The sequence below is a fragment of the Cetorhinus maximus genome, chromosome 10 (assembly GCF_964194155.1).
Source record: "Cetorhinus maximus chromosome 10, sCetMax3.hap1.1, whole genome shotgun sequence".
Taxonomy (NCBI): Eukaryota; Metazoa; Chordata; class Chondrichthyes; order Lamniformes; family Cetorhinidae; genus Cetorhinus; species Cetorhinus maximus.
Genome location: NC_135888.1, coordinates 24,219,838 through 24,240,455, shown reverse-complemented (window position 1 = coordinate 24,240,455; position 20,618 = coordinate 24,219,838). Strand labels below are relative to the sequence as shown.

Below are 20,618 nucleotides of genomic sequence, written 5' to 3'. Positions count from 1 at the left end.
GTACATGGACTGTGTACTTACTGTGAACATTAGAGTATAAGATAGCTTTTGTAACTTGTGTTATCCTTACAAATCTGTATATATCTGTAAAGCTATAGCTGAAGGAGCAATGTAATATAGTTAATCTTTTATTGTTTAAAAAATATTTTATTCTTTTGTTAAAAGCTCATGAGCTGACGCCTGTGACTCTGTTCAGTAGCCACTCTCCACGTATCTAAACAAATAAATAAAAGTTAGGATCTATCAAGCTGGGTTCCACCCTGGGATCTGGCTTGTCCAGGGGTAACCTCAGCTGGGATCATAACACAATGGGTTTTAAACTTGCGTCTCCTAGCTAGCTAACTGTGCTCTCTGGCTAGCTAATCCTGTAACATAACCACTACACTGGAATCAATAATATATTTCAGGCAAGTTACTGTCTGAATTGTCAAAGATGCTGAACCACATTGAAGTGATTAGCTCTGTGGTGTTGTAGAGATAGGTGGAGGTACAGGGAGGGGTAGGTGGGGATGGGGTTTGAAAGTGAGGATGAAAATTTTGAAATTAAAGCACTGATGACCTGCGATCCACTGTAGGTCCATGACCTCATGGTGATGGATGAACAAGACTTGGTGTGAGGGAAGATATGGGCAGGAGCAGCAACAGAAAGGGCTCAGTGAACTGAACCAAGCTGGGGCAGCCGGACTGCCACAATTTTCCCATTGCTGTTTGTGGAACCTTGTGAACTAATTGACTGCCATGTTTCCTACATTACAAATAGTGATCACACTTGTTGAAATGTAATCTCTATTTGTAAAGCGCTTTGGGATGTCCTAAGGTTGTGAAAGGTGCTATAAAAATACAAGCCATTCTTTATTTCTTTAAATAAGTGCTGATTGAATGTCACGTTGGTTTGATTTATTTTGTATTGATAATCTGCCAGTTTTACTAATCTGTGACCATGAAACTTCTGCGGTGTTTGTTCCTGTAAAACTAAACGTCTATCTCTGTCTCCCCAAAAGGTACCGTGATAATTCGACAGCCCCATCACCCCTGGAGATCGTGTTTCAGCCACCACAGCCTCGATGCAGAGCCCGGCAATGCAGCCGCCACCCCCCCGTTCGTCACCAGGAGTCGGCAGCGCCGCCGGAGCCCCCATGAGCGGGGGTGCCCACAACATCTTCCGCCGGAACGCTCCCTTCAGGCGGCCCAATACCCCCCTGTCAGGGGCCCCTGTCATGCTGCCCCCGCCACCGGTCACTGACCCATTTGGACTTGGCCGGGCGGCTCAGACTGACGGTTCACCATCACTCCAAAACGCTGTCAACGGTGGACCACCATTCCCCAGCCAGCAAGATGGGAGTCAGGTCCCTTGGCCCACAGATGCTTTAGGAGGTGCCCAAGTTCCATTTTCTGGAGTGCCTGCTGCCCTGGGGGAACGCTGTGAACCCTACGGTGCACCGGCCCCACTTCCCCCAACACCGCGGTTTGGCGAAGTTGGTCAGTTTTCCCCTGCGGCCCCGCTTCAAGGTGCTGAAGCCGGACAGGGCCTGCCCCCAGAGCCCTCGTATTTTCACACAGGACTAGGCTCAGAGAGCAACGAGATGGGGCAAGCACGCCCGCAGGCCAGGCACCCCCATGGGCAAGAGGGTGGCCAAGAGCCCCATTCTTTTCCTCCTGCAGCACCCACTTTCCTGCCGCAGTTCCAGCCGAGCTCCTCTGCCTCCGCACAGTGGGTGGCGAGCCACGGCAGTCGGCCGCCATCCGTCCAGAACTACTTTCAGCCCAGTGACCCCCAGACTCAAGGTTTTGGGGGTTATTGTGTGCCTCAGCCAGCGCTTCAGCCTGTCCCACCTCACCAAAACCAGGCAGCAGGCAGCCACTACCAGCAACACCACTCCCCGCCGCAGGAGTCCCACACGCAGTTTGCTGGAGCTGAGCGCCAAGAAGCTGGCCGACCGCCTCCATTCCACCAACCACCCCTGCGCCAACACAACTTCGCTGACCCTGGCTTTGCCCGGCCAGAGGACTGGCCATCCGGCCCCTCTCGAGACCCATGCCTGCAGCAGCCTGTACCCCTCACTGGGCACCAGGCTGACTGCCCTACCCCACACTTGGGTCCACCAGTTGACTCTGACCCAGGAACGGTCTCCATGTTTTTCAAAGGGGGCGAAGTGGAGAATGAAGAGACCCTGGTGCCTGAGCAGCAGATTGGGATCTGTACCACCATTGGGGATGCCTTTCAGCCCAGCACTGGGCCGTTTTTCAGCACACCACGGCTGCCTGACCTGTGCACTGGTGGCATGGAGCCCCGGGGCTTAGGTCCTCGTCCGCCTGCCCCATGCAGTGGGACAGATTCCGCTATTCCCCAGGGTGGGGGCTTGGCATTGGAGGATGATGAAAATTCTGAATTTGTCCAGAACCAAGAGGTCCTGCCTAGTGAACCTGACAGAATTCCTGCAGGATTCCAGCCTGTGCCAGGATTGGTGAACCAAGGGCTGCATGCCACCAGAAACATGGGTGGAGCAGGAGGAGGACCACCACCAAACCTCGAGACCCCCGACTCTGCGCACCACCCTCTGCGATCCGACAGCATCTCCTCGAATCACAGCAGTGCCAGCCACAGCAGCGGCTCCAGTTTGAGGAGATCCCAAGCCCAGACAAACACGTTCATCCAGCAAGAAAGCGGGAAGCCTCCCACCGACAACCCATCCCGTTTCTTCGAGCAGATTGACTCCTCCCCCCTGGGCCGAGACCCTTTGCACCCTGGCAGGGAGGTGGAGAGTGCAGGGCGGTCCTTGTACTACAGCCAGCTGTCTCAGCCCCCTGCCCTCAGCTCCCCAAAGCCGATGGCCACCTTCCAACCCAGTGCCAACAGCTCATTCGAGCCGGTCAGGTCACATGGTCAGCTGCCGGTCAAAGCTGTTGAAGTGGACCAGGCAAAGATGGTTATGGAGCTGAGCCAATCAACAGTGAGTGCTGTGGGGCAGCGGCATGGGGCTGGCCCCTCGGGCATTTCCCCAGGCAACCTAGAACAGCCGCCTGACAACCTGGAAAACATCCGTGTCCCTCAGCCTCGCTCGAACCTTTACACAGGCGTAGGGACCCCCGAGAGCATGATACGGCTTGCATCAGAAGAGCCCCACAAGCGACCGTCCTCAAGGGTGGCTGGTGTCTGGGTGAAATCGGACAGTCCTGCTGCCACCCTGTGGGCACAGAGTGAGATACCGAGCTTCAGTGCTGGGATCATGCTGGCTCCAGCTGCTCCGGCAGTGCCTGCAGCAAACAAAGATCCCGTAGCGGAGGTGGTCCAACCACCTGAAGATGGCAGCAAGGGTCCGAACTACCCTGCACCTCCAGGAAACATGGAAAACCCTCCCCAGGGGACAGAGGACACAGTCCCGAAAATCCAGGCAGTTCCCAGCTATGCCACGCTACTCGTCCCAACTCCAGCCTCACCGACCCCACCTGTGCTACTTGCGCGACCTCTTCAGACTTCCCCCCACCTGCCCAGTCCTGACCGGCCTCTCAGAGATCGTGGTGATGGTCAAAGTGTCACCTTCACGGGCCCGGCCCATCTGAATCCTGACCTTGTCACCACAGCCCAGGGACCAGTGCACGTTCAGACTCCGCTCAACCTGGCCACAGATGGTCGCATCAACCCAAGGCTGGCCAGTGAAGGACTGACAGTGGATCCTGCTGCCCCTTCAAGCCCCCCATCGAGCCGAGCTCCTGGTGCAACTGTAACTCCCCCAACTTCCAATCTTCAGCCACCCAGCGATGGCAGCAAGGACGAAGCAAGGAATCAAGTGTTTGATCAGCCCAACTCATCAACCAACTGTGAGCTGCTTGATTTCACTCTGCACCGCGCTGCACCTAATCAGCCCTTCACCGGAACTAATCCAGCTGCTTCCCTGCCGCTCGGTGGTACCACGCAGCACCCTGCTCCCAGCCACACTTACACCACGGGCCTCTACACTAACGACAAACCAGGTTTCTACCTGCAGGTCACCACAGACGTCCAGCAGCATCAGCCAAATGCTGCAGTGACCGGACAGCAGGCAGCGCCACCTCCACCAACCGCTCACGATCAGTCCCAACGCCAAGTCGGGTCTGTGCCAGTCAGTGGGCAGTACCTGCTGGCAGGTTATGGGTACCCAGGGCCTGGTCCCTCCCAGCCTCTGGCACAGCAGCAGCAGCTGGCGGCTGACGCTCCAGTGACAGCAGCGGGCACCCCTCAGCCCCTCCCTCACCAAGAGGTGATGCCACAGCACCCATACCCCCTGGCACAACCAAATGCAGGTTATGGTTACACCTACCCATACGTGTGCCAGGATTACAGTGCGGACCCTCAGCAGCCTTATGCCGTGCCTTTCTCATCGTACCCATCCCTGGACCCTAGACTCGGCCAGCAAATGTCCTACCCATTGATGGACTCCAGAGGCAACCACTCGTACTACCAGGTAATTCTGCCACCTTTCTCTCTCTGTTGTGGCTGTCGCTCCATTTTGTGGCTCACTACTTAAGGTTGAGGGTGTGATATCAGATGGTGTTTTTTGTTTTATAAAGCACCTTGAATATATAAGATAACCCAAATTTATTTCACAGGAGCATTGTCAAACACAAATTGACCTGATCCACCTGAGATATCAAGACAGGCGACCAAAAGCTTGTTCAAATATGTAGATTTTAAGAAGCATGTTTGAGGAGAGAGTTAGGGAGGCAGAGAGACTTGGGGAGGGAATTCTAAAGTTTGGGACCGAGTGGTGAGCAATTTAAAATTGGGGATATGCAAGAGGCCAGAATTGGATGAGCGCAGAGATCTGGGAGGGTACTAGGGCTGGAGGAGATTACAGAAATAGGGAGGGGCCGAGGCCATGGAAGGATTTGAAAATATGCATGATTTTCAAAAACTTAGCTTTCTCCAGAATTCACTTCCAAGGTGTGTTCCTGTTGAGGTACGGATCATTGCCTAATTGAATGATCAATAGCACAGGCCTGGGAGGCTGAATGGGCTCCTCCCCTGCCTTTGTTTTATTCACAAAATGAAAAATTGCTGGTTTTACTATTGACCAGAAACCGAACTGGACTAGCCATATAAACATTGGCTACAAGAGCAGGTCAGAGACTAGGAAACCTGTGGTGAGTAACTCACCTCCTGACTCCCCAAAGCCTGCCCACCATCTACAAGGCACAAGTCAGGAGTGTGATGGAATATTCCCCACTTGCCTGGATGAGTGCAGCTCCAACAACACTCAAGAAGCTCGACACCATCCAGGCAAAGCAGCCCACTTGATTGGCACCACATCCACAAACATTCATTCCCTCCACCACCAACGCACAGTAGCAGCAGTGTGTACCATCTACAAGATGCACTGCAGGAATTCACCAAGGTTCCTTAGACAGCACCTTCCAAACCCACAACCACTACCATGTAGAAGGACAGGGGCAGCAGATAGATGGAGGGGAAATTCCCCTCCAAGCCACTCACCATTCTGACTTGGAAATATATCGCCGTTCCTTCAGTGTCACTGGGACAAAATCCTGGAACTCCCTCCCTAACAGCACTGTGGGTGTATTTACTGTGGGCATTCTCGAGGGCAACTAGGGATGGGCAAGAAACACTGGCCTAGCCAGTGATGCCCACATCCCGTAAAATGAATTTAAAAAAAATCTTGGGTCAGTGAGTATTTGTGGAGCGATTGCAGTAGTTCATGTTTAGAGTGTGAACCCTGAACAGCTGTTGCGTTTTCATTTCAGATTTTTCAGCACCTACATTTTTTTTTTGGTTTGACATGAGTCCTGCAGTTTATATGTGGAAGTGTTTGGGACATTATAAAGGGAGCTTTACTCTGTATCTAACCCTGTGCTGTACCTGTTCTGGGAGTGTTTGGGGGCAGTGATTTTATCCCTTGCTATGAGTGCTTGATTTTTGCACTGAGTGACACAATTTGCTGTAGCTTTCACTCAGCACAGATACCTGAGCAAAAAATCCCTCACATTGAAAAATAAATGATTGAGAATTGATCTACAGGAGGAGGTGGCTGGGAAAGACTGGCTGGCCTATCAAGCCCAGCTTGACACTAAACCACCACAATCACTGATCCACAGGTTATCTTGGGAGAGTAATTGTCATTCAGCCCATCTGGTCCCTGCTGGTGTTTCTGCTCCACACAATTTCTGCTCCCAACCCCTCTTCATCTCAACCTTTTAGCATATATTTTTATTCCGTTCTCCCTCATGTGTTTATCCACCTCCCCCTTTAAATGTATCAATACTATTCGCTTCTACCACTCCCTATGGTTGTGAGTACCAAATTCACACCACTCTTTTGGTGAAGAAGATTCTCCTGAATTCCCTTTGGATATGTTAGGGACTGTCTTATATTGATGGCACCCTAGCTTTTGTCTCTGCCACAAGTGAAAACATCTTCTATACATTTATCCTATTGAACCCCTTTTTAATTTGAAAGACTTCCATGAGGACAGCCTCCTTTCTAAGGGAAGGAGTTACTGTTGGGTAGAACCCCTCAGTTCTGGTAAATCCTGGTATCACCCTGTTAGATCCCTAACTCAATATGGTAGTCACACAAAACTGGGAAGCTCTGCTTAATTCCAGCTGATTAACATTTTAGCCCATACACCTGGAAATTCCATCATCTCTCATTGAGCCTGTCCTCACTGTTTGTGCAGAGAGCTGTGCTCCTGAAGGCATCTAACCTCACCCTTTGCTTAATGTCTATTGGAGCCCTCCTGTCTAACCATCTGTTCCCATTCCAGATAACTGATCTGACCCAAGCTTCCAACCATTTTATTTTGAAACCTTCAGTTTATGTCCCCTGTAAGCTTAGGTTTCTCTCGCCCTTGTGACGTATACTCAAATCTCTAGGCTGGCTATCTTTCTGACTCCCCTTTCTCAGCATCTTCCCCTGAGACTGAATTCTTCACCAGAGTAATAAGTGGGTACAGAGCTCTCTGCAACTGTCCTCAAAGGTTTAGGTATAGTGCTGTTCTGATATGTTGGGCTGGGGTAAGCTATTTGTGTAGGCGGGTTGTACAGACCAAGATTGGCCCCAGGTTCAATCCCTGATTTGTGCCGAGTCAGCTCAGGCATGGCCGAGGTCAGTGTGTCTGAAATCGGCTTCAGTGCTTTGGGTGTGTGGTATAAATAACTCACTAATTCCTGCTACTGATCCCTGGTCCATGACCCCATAGTGGCCTCAACTGAGCCACATAGGGCACCTGATGCACCAGGAATCGTCACTTTCAGGAGGGGACAGGAAGAAAGTTGGCCGAGGAGGAATCCTTTGCAGATTATAAGCGTTCTTTGAATCAGATTAAGATTCAATTAGGTAACCAAGAGAGCTTCCATTTATATAGTGTCTTTTCTGACCTCAGGACATGCCAAAGCGCATTACAGCCAGTGAAGTACTTCTTGAAGTGTAGTCACTGCTGTACCGTAAGAAACACAACAGCCAATTTGCATACAGCAAGATCGCACAAACAGCAATGTGATAACCAGATAATTTGTTTTCATGATGATGGTTGAAGAATGAATAACAGCAGGACACATGACCAGTTGAAGCTGGTAATTTTTTGTTGCTGTAGATCCGGTTGTTAACTAATGCTCATTTCTTCAGGATGACCAGTACCGGCGTTATGCCCGATATGGCAAGTATGACGTGAATTATAAGGAGCCTGAGAGAGAGAAGATCAGTCGACCCAGCTCAAGAGCGAGTCAGTCCTCCAACAGACCATCTTCCAGGTATGGTATTCTAGAAGGGGGAAGGTTTTAGTCCTGATTTTTGCATTTGAGCAGATGTTCCAGTTGGAAATGGAGTCAAAAATTGCGTTAAAACTTGAATTTGTTTCTGTCTTGCCCTGCCCCTAGCAACTAGTGCTCTTTCCTCCTCACCCTTTCCAGGGTGTAGGTTCTACAGGGGCAGATCTCCTGCTGCCCATCATTCTGATGTGAGCCTTGGCAGTCAGGCTGTTGAACCATTGAGGGCATTGTAATCTAGCGCACCGTGGATCTCACCTGATGCCCACACACATTACTTCCTTGACAGCACCTCCCAAACCTGCGACCTCTACCTCTGGAAGGATAAGGGCGGTAGATGCATGGGAACACCACCATCTGCAAGTTCCCCTCCAAGCCACACACCATCCTGACTTGGAACTATATCACCATTCCTGTCACTGGGTCAAAATCCTAGACCTTCATCCCCAGCAACACTGTGGGTGTACCTACACCACATAGACTTCAGTGGTTCAGGAAGGTGGCACAGCACCACCACCTCAAGGGCAATTAGGGATGGGCAATAAATGTTGGCATTGTCAGCAGTACTCACTTGTCGAGAATGAAGTTTTAAAAAAAGTACTTTTCACCATGAATCCTGAAGAATGCTCAGGATCCTGGGCACTTACTGTTACTGATCTCCCCACCCTCCCTTTGCTGAGGGTGGGGTTTAGTTTGGTGGGCGGGAGCCCTCCCATTAACATTGCTGCCTGTCATTTGAGTGAATGCAGCACAGGCCCAGGGTGGATGCTGCTGATCCACTTGCCCTTTGCTGCTTAGTGCGGCACAAGCTGATGTGTTCATTCATATACCTCCCATTAGTTTAATCTCGCCCTTTCCCAGCCACCGACTCTGGGTTGGTTTGAGGGGTTGGGGAGAAGTGTAAGTGTGTATTTCTCTGTGCTTTCTTGGTATTTGGGCTTAATTTTCCTTCAAGCCCTCTGATTGAAATCTCTGAGGAGATGGTGAGGGTGGGTCTGAGGAAATTCAGCTGTGAAGATCCTTGTGCCCATTAATGGTGCAGCAGCTCAACTCTGCCTGTAAATTAAAATTTTCTTCCTGAACCCCCCTCCCTCTGAAGGCAGTAACTTCTGGTCAGACTGTAGTGCTAGTGCACCATCCACACCTCAACCGAATACTTGCTATCTGTATCCTGGCACACTATTCGACTGCCCAGGAGATATGATGGTAGCATCCCAGACACACTCCCAGGATAGAGTGGCAAGCCTGGCTGGTTTGATTCTTTTTTCCCTGCCATTGACGAGAAGTGAACTCTGGCAATCTTGCCTGTCCTGGCTAAGCCCCTCTCTGTACATTACCCCTCCCCCAACTTCTCTCTCATACCCCTTAATCTCACACTCTAGCCTCTCACGCACATACTTACCCACATTCTCTTAGTCTCACTGTCTCCTCATTCAGCCTAATTAGTTTTATTAACCAAAATACTTTTCTTTGAATGTGCCTCCACTGTATCTCTGGGCAGTCTGTTCCATTCATTCCATACTGTGTGTGAAGTAGATGTGTCTACACTGTTCGCCATTCCTCTTAACTTCACATGAATGTACCTTTATATACCCCTCTTGTTTGTTAACCTATGCAGTATTGTACCAGTGGGTGGGTTGTCTTTGTACCCAATGCCAGTCAGACTGCAGGGATGGCTGGTGTCGGATTTACATTCTTGATTCCAGTCTTCAACATGAAGGTTGCTGTCAGTTCAAGATTTTCACTCCTACTTTGTTTGGTGATCTCCTCAGGCAGGGGTGTGCTGAAGATCCATATGGTGGAAGAGGCGGGCGAGAGGGCTATGCTAGCTACTATTCGGATTATTACAACGGCCAGTATCAGTACAGAGGTAAGAAAGAATCACTTTTCTGTTATCTGGAGAGCTGGTTCTCTTACACTCAGCGATGGTCAGTGAAGTGAAAATGGTAAGTAAATTAGTGGAGCGTTAACTCCCTGCAAAAGCTATTATTGGGATTCATATTCCACCAGAATTGGCTGCCCACCACTATGTCCTTCATAGCTGAGGTTAGAGTTTGAGCATTAGGAGGCTGCTCTACCATGGTGATCTTTTCATCCAGTTTCCTCTGTTGTGGACCCATTGCTCCACAAATTTTAACATCTGTTCGAGGCACTAGACAGAACTTTGGTTTATTGTCCCCTGTGAAGGACAGCACCTCAGGATTGTCAGTCTAGATTAGAGGCTCATGAAGAAATTAGGAATGAGGATTGGACTCACAACTCTGACTCAGGGAAGAGTGATGGCATATTCCTCACTCAGGGTGAGATTGAAGAAGTGGTGAGCCTGTTGTGTGTAATGGCCTTTTCCTGTTTTGACTGCGACTAGAGTCGTGATTGGCAGGAGCTATAGTGCACTGCAGTGATTATTTTACTGGACTAATGCAGGGAATGTGGGTTCTCATTCCACCATGGGTAGTTTGGGAATTTGAATTTGGGTTATAGAATTGTAGAATGTTAATGGCTCATAAAGGCCACTTGGCCCATTATGTTTGCACTGGCTGACGAATGAGCCACGCAGCCTAATCCCACTTTCCAGTATTTGGTCGGTAGCCCTGCAGGTTATGCAATTGAGGTTATAAATAAAAATCTGGGATCAATAAAAGGGAACTTGAAGCTGTCAGATTTCCCTAAAAGCCCAACTGGATCCCTAATGACCTTTAAGGAAGGAAAAGTACTGTCCTTATCTGGACTGGGCCTATGTGTGACTCCAGACCCACACCAATGTTGATTCTTACTGCCCTCTGAAGTGGCCAAGTGAGGCACTCAGCCGAAGCAATAACAGATGGACAAACAGATGGGAAACCAACTCTGCCAGATCCTGAGAAGGAATTTAAAAACTAGGTTAAACCATTTGAACCAGAGCACATTTGACAGCAACATTGATGGGGTCATTTTTAAGGTCTCCTTGCTCAGGTTGGTCTGCTCTGTGTGTGTCATCCTGAGTTGGTGATTTTCTTCCAAACCTCTGCTTGTATACTCAGAGTGGCCATTAGACAGTATGATGACTGGACACTGCATTGACTTTACCCCCTTAAACTTTATCAAATTGTGACTGGATTTTTTTAAATAACAGGGCATGGGTTTTGTAACTAATATATTGATGATTAATATTTAAGTTGTACTGCACCAGCAAGATAAGATACTGGATGTAAAACTTTGTGGCGGCTTTAGGATCATGAAATGTTGCAGCACAGAAACAGCGCATTTGGCTCATCAGTCGAATGTCAGTATTGTTTTTAACCCCATGCTCCTGCTCGTGCTTTGTGCCCTTTGTTATCCAGTTCTGTCTAATCCCACTCTCGCTTCACTCCTCTTCACCGTCATTATTTCTCCCAATCTAATCCCACTCTACTGTTCGCCACCCGTACCCTCTAATATTCAAAGCAGCTTAACCTCATTCCCTGCTTTCTCCCATTTGCCACCTAATCAGGCTGGGAGCCCCTTTGTAGGACTGTCCACCATATCCCAAGTATAGTCAGTAACCTGCCTCTCTTTCAGTTGGTGACTACCCTGCCGTGTTGCCAGTTTCTGTACCAGACCAGCTGATCCCCCAAGATGTTACTCACTCGCAACTGAGTGTGATTGTGATGTACAGCTGCCATGCTGGAGCTATATTTATCCTGATTTGTGTTGCTTTCTCCCTCTTTCCTCCCCAAGCTGCTGTACGTCCCTGTAGTGTGGATGCATGAGTATTATTTCAAAGATCAGGGGAGTTCTCCCCAGTGTCTTAGCCAATATTTAGCCCTTATCAAATATCACTCAAAAAAGACATCTGGTCATTGATTGCTGTTGGTGGGATTTTGTGGGTGCAACTTGACTGCCATGTTTGTGTAATTACAACAGTGACAAAACGTCAAAAAAAAAATTCATTGGCTTTGAAGAGTTTTAGGATGTCCTGAGTTTGTGAGTGGCACTATAGAAATGCAAGTCTTTCTTTCTTCCTTTCCTTTCCCTTTTTATGCAACTTGCAGTGTTTCTCAGTGATTGCTATGTTGCATTTTATTGCTAGACTCAGCTCACTGGGATAGGTATGACCCAGCTGCCTATGATCCTCGATACAGAGACTACAGGGAGTATGACGTGCCCTACTGGTACTACGGACCTTACCAAGCGCGGGATCTTTACCGGGAGTTCTACTCAGACAGGTGAGTAACAGGCTCCTTGGGAGCAAGCACTGTTCTGCAGTTTCTCTGCCACAGTTAGTCGTGTCCCAGTGGAGCAGAGACTCTACATGCCTCTTAAGATAGGTTATACTATCCAGAGGATTGGGTGGGGTGGGTGCCAGGGATAGTGCTGGGGAAGTGCAAGAGAGCAATGATGAGCTTCAGCACATCCTCTGTGGGTCTTGAAGGGAATGCATCCTAGATTGACCAGAATTATACTGGAGCCAGAAAGGGTTAATTCGGGATAGGTTGCATAAACCAGGCTTTTTTATAAAAGATGAACGAGTAATCTAAACAAATTAATTATATGATTAAAACTATATGAATAATGGAGCTGGCAGGGTAAAGAAGAACTATCTCCTCTGGGATGAGAGTCCAGAACAAGGCCATTAACCTTCAATGGAGAATGTCATAAACTGAGATTGATAGATTTTTGTGGGCTAAGGGTTACGGAACCAAGATGATCCAGTTCAGCAATGATTGAATTGAATGATGTAGCAGGTTCAAGGGGTTGAATGACTGCCTCCTGTTCCTGTGTCATGGAGTGGGTGTGGGAGGAGAGCAGCACCTCCAAAATGAGAGGTTTAAAAATGAGAACTTCAATTCTGTTCATGCAGTTTAATGTGATAGGTGTCCCATACCCTTGTGGTGTTTGTGTCTCTGTTCTGGTTCTGCTTTGTTTGATAGTTCATTTCTCTCTCGGATGAGAGAGATGATACTGAGTCTGGGAACTCTTTGAGCATCTCTTGTCAGCCTCGAGCGCTCCCGGACTAGCCTTGTTGGTGGTTATTGGACTGGTATGATGTAGATCACTGTTCAATGCTCCTTCCAGATCTGAACAGCATTGCCCAGAGTGAGCTAAATGGGCTTCCAAGAATTGTCTTCAAGGGTGGGAAGGCAGTGGCAGTTCCCTCTTGGAGTGTGGGGAATGGTTGTGAAGTTTGGCTCCTCGCATCTGAGAGTGGCCTTGAGGGGGAGGACTGGGAGTAGGTTTCCACTTGAGGGAGGTGGGTTGGGGGTGGTGGAGGGTAGACATTGAAGTGTTATTTATCTTTGAGGGGGGTTGTGGGGGCTGGCATGGGTGGAGAGAGTGATGTCTCAGCAGACGCTGTATTCTACCCTCCTCTCCTGCAGGTGCTGACTTGAGCTGGTGGCAGTTCCCTGTCTTGCCCAAGTTCCAGTCCTTCCATTGGACAGTGAATGTTATCAGGCTATTTGACTGTGAATGGCCTCACAGCTGAGTCCAGTTGTGTCCCCTGGAGATCCACACTTGTGCACTGTCAATATTCATATTCCTAATCCAAGGCCAATCACTGCACAGCCACTCAAACAGAGGAAAAGAACAAGCAGGAAGGAAGCAGCTGATTCACCAGACCTAACCAACACAGCTGGAGCATGATGACTAGGCATTCCCTCTCTTGGGGGAGGAAAGGTCAATAAAGAGGAGAATATCGGTAAAATCCCTTTCTGCCTCCCTCAGGTGATTGCAGCCAGTCCGTCACATTGACCATGCATGTGTTAACTGTTAGACAACTTATCTTTTATATAATGTGACCTCCACCCCGGTTAGGAACCAGTCCAGCTTCAATCTACTAATAAAACAGAGACCAGGACTTGTGGCTGAATTTTTCCTGTCTGAGGGGCTTCAGGTGGGGGAGTGGAAGAGTGGTGGGGGGCAGGCGCAGAGATTTCCTTCAAGGCTTTATTAAAAAACATTAATCCGATTGCCCTCTGTTTAAAAGGCGGAATGGGTTTGAGGACCTCTGGCAGCTTGACCCTCGATATGACATGAGCTTTGATGAAGGCAGCCGGCAGGACCCGTACACTGACGAGTTTGATGGGCGCAGCACACACAGTGAACAGTCTGTTCATAGCGCGCTGAGCTCACATAGCGTAAGGAGCAGACGGAGCAGCTTCGGATCCCGGTCTCAGCAGGTGAGGAGTGGCCAGGGTGTAGGGGGCTCTCATTACGATAGGGCAATTGCTGTGTACTCTGGTGCTTTGCCTTTAGGTTTTGAGATTAAAATGTCTTTTTTGCTTCACAAAAACATTTGATTAATTTTTGCCCAGTGTAATGACAGATGACATGTGGGATCAAGTAAGGGTAAGAAAGAGACATGGACAGCAGAGCAGTACATAAGGTAGAATATGAAAAGATCAGGAGAGAAGTCAAAAAAAATTTAGGAAGGCGCAGAGGAGCTCTGAAATTAAATTATCTAGGAACTTTAAACAATATAGTAAAATAATTTACAAGCACATCAATTAAAAATTGAAAAATCATTAAGGGACAGACAGGATAATACATCACAGGCTACAATTGAGAGATGGCAGAAATATTAAATAATTTTGCTTTGGTAGTTACTGGATAGAACAGATAGACATGATATTGAATGATGAGATGAACACTGTGATAAGTGCACTTAAAATAAAAAAAAGGATGTATTGAATAAACTAATCAAACTGAGGATTAAGGTCCAGGTGGATTGCATCCACATATTTTTAAATAATCTAGGGAAGTGATAGCATAGGCATTACTGCACATTTTTAATAATTCATTCGTAAAAGGTATAATGCCAGAGGATTGGCAGATAACCGATGTAATTCCGTACTTAAGGGAGGCAGAATATGTCCAGGGAATTATAAACCAGTCAGTTTAACATTAGTGGTAGGAAAAATAATGGAATCCCTACTAAAGGAGAGAATAGAAAATTATCTAGAAATGAAAAATATAACAAATAGTTGGCATGGATTTCAAAAGGAAAATCTTGCTTGACCAACCTTATTGAATGTTTTGAGGAGGTAATGGAGAGAGTAGACAATGGTCATGCAGTAGATGTAATTTATCTGGATTTTCAAAAAGGCCTTTGATAAGGTGCCCCATAATAGATTAATGAATAAGGTCAGAGAATGTGGAGTTGGGGCAGAATGGATTACTAGACAGAAAGCAGAGTGGGAGTAAAGGGTAATTATTCAGAATGATAGAAGGTGGGAAATGGTGTTCCGCAAGGATCGTTGGTAGGACCGTTGCTGTTCACATGGTTTGGACTTCTAGAATCAAAAATGCAATTTCTAAATTTACAGCTGACACCAAATTTTGGGGTTGGGGCGGGGGGGCGGTGGATGGTTGGCTATATGATTGTCAATATTGATGAGAACTGCAGCAAATTACTAGAGGAAATTTATAAACTTGCAGAATGGGCAAATAATTGGCAAATGAAATTCGACACAGACAGAGGAACAAAGTTATCTAGAATTACAAATATACCAGTCATTGAAGATTGATAACTATAGGTTAGCAAGGCCATTTAAAAAAAATAAAGCAAACCAAGCACTAGGCTTTATTTCTGGAAGGATAGAATTGAAAAGTAGTTATACTAAACCTGTGCCAAACCTTGGTTAGACAACACTGCGAGCAGTGTTATCGTGTTACCGTGTTAATAAAAGGATATAGAGGAACTAGAACGGTTACAGAGAAGATTTACATGGATGATCCCAGAAATGTGTGGGTTTACAGATCAGGAAAGGATTGACAGGCTGGGTCTCTTCACTTGAAAAAAGAAGGCTGAGGGGTGACCCAGTAGATGTCTTTAAAATTATGAAAAGTTTTGATCGAGTGGATACAGAGAGAATGTTTCCTCTTGTGTGGGGTAGAGCATAACTAGAGGCTGTCAATATGATATAGTCACTGAGAAATCCAATCGGGAATTCAGAAGAAACTTCTTCACCCAGAGAGTGGAGAATGGGGAACTTGGCTACCACAGGGAGTGGTTGAAATGAATGGTATAAATGTATTTAAGGAGGAGGCTAGATAAGCATTTATGGGAGAAGAGAATAAAGTTATGATGGTAGACTTAAATAGGAAAGATGGGCTTGAGTAGAGCATAAATGATGGCATGGACCGGCTTGGCCAAATGGCCCGTTTCTGTGCTGTAAATCCTCTAATCCTATGTAAGTCAGTCTATAATAAAAACAGAAAATGATGGAAACAGTCAGCAGGTCAGGCAGCATCTGTGGAGAGAGAAACAGAATTGATACTTCAGGTCTATGACCTTTCATCAGAACCTACTGATTTCAGATTCCAGCATCCACATATTTTGCTTTTGTAAGTCAGTGTCTGCTTGTCCATGAACAGGTTGCAGTTTTCTTGCCGTTGGCCTCCAGGGAATCTTGCCATTCACCGGGTGAAATACCAAGAATCGATAACTGGCTATAATATATTCTAAAACTTGTGTCTGCATGCACTTCCTGTCAACTATTTCTATAATTTCCTATGTTCGCATTTATAATGAGAGCTGCGTATGTAAACATGTCATGCTGTAATTGCACTTTTTCGCCAGTGGATGCGTTGCAGCATCCCTTCTGCCAGGAAGTGTTTCATGTTTACGTATGCAGTTTCCATTAGAATCTGGAGATAGGAACTTATAACAAGAATGTGTAAAAAAAAAAAAATTCACAATGTTTGGCTTTAAAATGTCTGCATTACTTCTGCACCCTCTGGCCCAATTATCCCTACCCTCTAACCCCACTTTCTTTTTCGTTGTAGAGCCAGATTTACAGGAGTCAGCAGGACTTGGCTGGTGAAGCACCAGCTCAGGTCACCGGCACTGATTACACTTACGGGCCGTACTCTCAAAACGCCGTACACCCAGGCTACTCGGATTATCAGTACTGCCCTGCAGAAACAGGTTGGCAACCTGTGGAGAAAGGTTTGTTCCTCTTTAATGTACGCTACTTAACAACAGTGTTCTCTTTAAAATGTAGTTGTTGTGCATGGCCAGTTTTTCTGTATGTGGCTCCTTTATTATACAGAGAAACCAAATTTTAATGGATACCCAGAAATATGTTTGGGGAAATTTATATATTGAAGAATGGATACCTGGGTGTGAGCTATGGACTGGAATCTAATCAAGGGGTTTGTTTAATCTATTCCATTCCTTTTTTTGTCAATGTTTTTTGTTTTAGCACCAGCTCCACTAAGACCGGTGACCCCCGAGAAATTCACAGTTCCTCATCTTTGTGTCCGGTTCAGCCCCGGAGGGCAGTTGCTGAAAGTGTTGCCCAACCTCCCTTCAGAAGGACAGCCTGCCTTGGTGGAGATGCACAGCCTGGAGGTACTTTGGGGAGTGAAGGGAGGGTGGGATTTTCACTTTGTTATATATAGCAAGGAGGCACGCATTCTGTGCTCCAATGCCAGTGGCTGTAGTTATTGCTGTGTGTTGCTTTGAGCTCTCAGTACTGCTGTCAACCCTGTCTCCAACCCATCCTGGTATCCAGCAAATATGTTAATAGAGCCACCAGGGATACACGTGGAAGCTTGGATGACAGAAGTTCTGGTTTCCATGGATGATTTTCCACTGTCACAAGCCATAGATTTGAATGTTGGGTAGATACTGGGCAGCAGAGCAGGCTGTTCCCCAAGGGGAAGGAGAGAGAGCACTCCTGGGTTTTCCCTCGCTGCTGGCCTTAGTTCAGTTCTGGCAGAGGCCCAGGGAGGAGAGTTTCCTACCCACCCCTCAGAATTGTTGCAGAGTATTGTGTTTATTCCAGTTCTCAGACTTGCAGAAAAGCTGTTGAGTGCAGTGCCACTGGCTGATTTTGGACTGGGTGGTGAATGTTTAAATCCCCAAAATGCTGGACATTCCTAGCAGCTGAAAAGGGTTTAATCATTCACCTCTCAACCTTGACGGTGGTGGTTGGGGGCGGGGGAGGGAGCTACACTTTCGCCTTTAGCTGAGCACAAGTGGTTGACTTTTCACTTCTGCAACTGAGAGGAAGTAACCTTTCACCTCTGACAGGCCACAGCCAGAAAGACTTATTTCTCTCAGGTGCTGCCTGATCTTTGGGATATTTCCAAGATTTTCTGATTATCAGCAATGCCCAGGGATCCAGGCTGGAACTTGGTCAATGACGGGATAAGGTATCTGCCATTAGAGCGTTCCATCCCCTCCTGACTATGGAGGATAGTGAGGAAACAAGTCCATAAATTTGTGCTGTTTAAGTTACAGCAAGTGCAGTGTATTCGGTTTCAGATCAGGCATTTTGGTTAATTTTAAAATTAATTCCATAAACTGCTTGTGATTCTGGTTGATGTGTGACTTTTCCATTGCACAGATGATACTGCAGCACATGCCTGAGCAAGAGGAGCTGAAGAAGTTTCCAGGGCCACTGGTGAAGTAAGTCTCTTAACTTTACACCTTCTCACCGAGTTTGCTCCTGAACTGATTCTGTTACCAGTATCCAAATGTTCAAATCCCAGCATTTGAATTCAGTTTATAAGATGTGAAAACAAAAAGCAGGTATAGGTAATTGTGATTGTGAAGCTGTCGGATTGCCATTGGAATCCAACTGGGTCAGTAACATTCTTTGGGAGGGAAACCTGCTGTTCTTACCCTGCCTGGACCAATATATGACTCCAGACCAATGTGGTTAAGTATTCCTTCTGAAGCAGCTGAGCAAGATGCTGTCTTTAGACCCAGAACCCTCTTGTCTATTTGGCTCAGTGTAGATAGTGTGTGCACAAAATGGCCACAGCTCCAGAGGGAAAGCACTTGATTGATGTGATGAGACATGCTACAAATACAAGTCTGTCTTACACTGCACAACTCTTAATATTAAAGCCAAATCATAAATAATGTCCTGCACTTGTTGAATGAGCTTAATGAAAAGATTGTTAGTTCTATCTGTACTGTTGAAGAGGAGGCCATTCAGCTCCACAAGCCATCTTCATTTATTTAGATGACGCCGGATCTGTATCTCTAATCTGTTTTTCTGTCTCCCTTTCCTAATAAAAATTTACCAATCTTTATCTTGAAATTTTCAATTGATTCTCGCCCTCAACAGCTTTTTGGAGGGTGAGAATTCCTGATTTTGCTCCCCTTTGTCTGAAGAAATGCATCTTGATTTCATTCCTGATTGGCCTAGTTGTTCTGGGATCCAACACCAGAGGAAATAGACTAGATACAGAAACCATCTTATTCCTTTATCGCTTTAAATACCTTGATTAGCTCATACCTCAACCTCCTGACCTCTCAAAACAAACCATGTTTCTGCATAATTTAACCCTTTAATCCCTGGTGTCATTCTGCTGAGTGAATTGCAATCCATCTAAGGCCAATATATCCTTCACAGTTACTGCAGGTGGGGTTTGACCAAGGCAAGTGTCTTGTCAAAGGCGCACATTACTGCAGTGAAACGCAAGTTAACCCTTTTGAGTACTGAATGTCTTTTGGACTGCCTGAAATGTTTTTTCCAACATTCGCGGTTACCAACATGCTTCTGTTACCCCTGGACTTGACTATTCCAATGCACTCCCTGTTTATCTGCGGTAAAATTGAGATAATCCAAAACTCTGCTGCCCCTGCTGTAAATCGCACCAAGTCCCGTTCACCCATCACCCCTGTGCTTGCTCACCTGCACTGGTTCCCATTTCAGTCAAACCTCAGTTTTTAAAATTCTTATCCTTGTGTTCAAATTCCTCCACAGCCTCACCCCCTCCCTATCTCTGTAACCTCCTTCAGCCTCACACCTCTCCATATCTGTGCTCCTCCAAGTCTGGCCTCTGCACATTCCCTGATGTCCCTTTGTAATCTCCTGCTCCTGTTTACACAACTTATTGCTAATTAATGTTATCTGCAAACATGGATATCCAACTCTCTCTTCCTTCATCTGAGTCATTAATATATATGTTGAAAAGCTGAGATCCCAGTATAGATCTCTGGGGAACATTATTGGTTACATCCTGCCAAAGGGCGAGTGTTCCCTTTCTGTCCTCGCACTCTAACTCTAACCTCCCTACTGATTACTAACCCACGTCACAAGGGTGCCTTCAATTCCACACATTGCTAATCTCATGCCCTGTTGCTGCTAACACCATTACTGTGCTTGTTTATTAATCAGTGAACTTTAAGGGTTCAAGGTTCCTTTCTGATTACTTTTTCTTTAGAGAAGAGACTCATAAAGTTGACGTTATCAACTTTGCTCAAAACAAGGCCACAGAATGCCTGAGGAATGACGAACTTCTGGATAAGGAGTCTGCCAACCTGCTATGGGAGCTGATTGTGCTGTTGTGCAGGCAGAATGGGGTGAGTCTCTGCACTGTGCGCCTTCCTGAATGAAAACTCTCCAGCATATATTTGTATTGGCTGCTTTGTAATGGTCAATAAGCAGCTTGTTTGGGTTACAGCATCTGGAGCTCGTGCTCACGTGGATCACGTCAGAATGGAGGTCTCACATAAATCACGTCAGAATGGGGGTGAATTATTCCCTTTTACTTGTCGTGTCCTGTGCATGTGCTGGAGCTGATGGATATATCATGGGAGTCAATGCAACAGCTTTCAAAATGTTTGTAAAAATGTTAATCTGATTCATCTCACTTCTTCTTTTGGTCTCAGGAGAGTGGGGAATGAGAACAGGGAAACTGGCTCCTTGGAGTGACCAGAAGAGTTTGTTGGCGACCAGTCTTCTGGTTCACCTCTGTCACAGCCTGCCTGAGATTAATGGTTTCTGAATCTGGGGGTGTAATATGCCAGGGCTCTAAACACTGAACAGCTCAGCATGCAGCTCTGTGTGTAATACCCTTAGCTTAGAGTCAGTCAGGAGATCATGGATTCAGTTCTCTCTGCAGACTTGAGCATATTATCCAGGTTGACACTCGAGGTG

The 20,618-nt window shown here is 46.8% G+C and overlaps 1 protein-coding gene across 3 annotated transcripts in view; it reads left to right on the top strand.

Annotated features, from left to right (window-relative positions):
* Positions 1–981: 981 nt before the first annotated feature.
* Positions 982–20,618, top strand: part of sec16a (SEC16 homolog A, endoplasmic reticulum export factor) — a 56,914-nt gene continuing 37,277 nt past the window's right edge. For 2 of the 3 annotated variants that reach the window (XM_078550200.1, XM_078550201.1), the window contains exons 1-9: positions 982–4,442; positions 7,619–7,743; positions 9,531–9,628; positions 11,807–11,942; positions 13,703–13,895; positions 16,504–16,666; positions 16,923–17,071; positions 18,072–18,133; positions 19,903–20,041. In XM_078550200.1, the coding sequence (XP_078406326.1) occupies positions 1,065–4,442; positions 7,619–7,743; positions 9,531–9,628; positions 11,807–11,942; positions 13,703–13,895; positions 16,504–16,666; positions 16,923–17,071; positions 18,072–18,133; positions 19,903–20,041 (4,443 nt within the window). In that variant the 5' untranslated portion in view covers positions 982–1,064. The remainder of the gene's footprint in view (positions 4,443–7,618; positions 7,744–9,530; positions 9,629–11,806; positions 11,943–13,702; positions 13,896–16,503; positions 16,667–16,922; positions 17,072–18,071; positions 18,134–19,902; positions 20,042–20,618) is intronic. The other variant, XM_078550198.1, reaches the window with a different exon arrangement.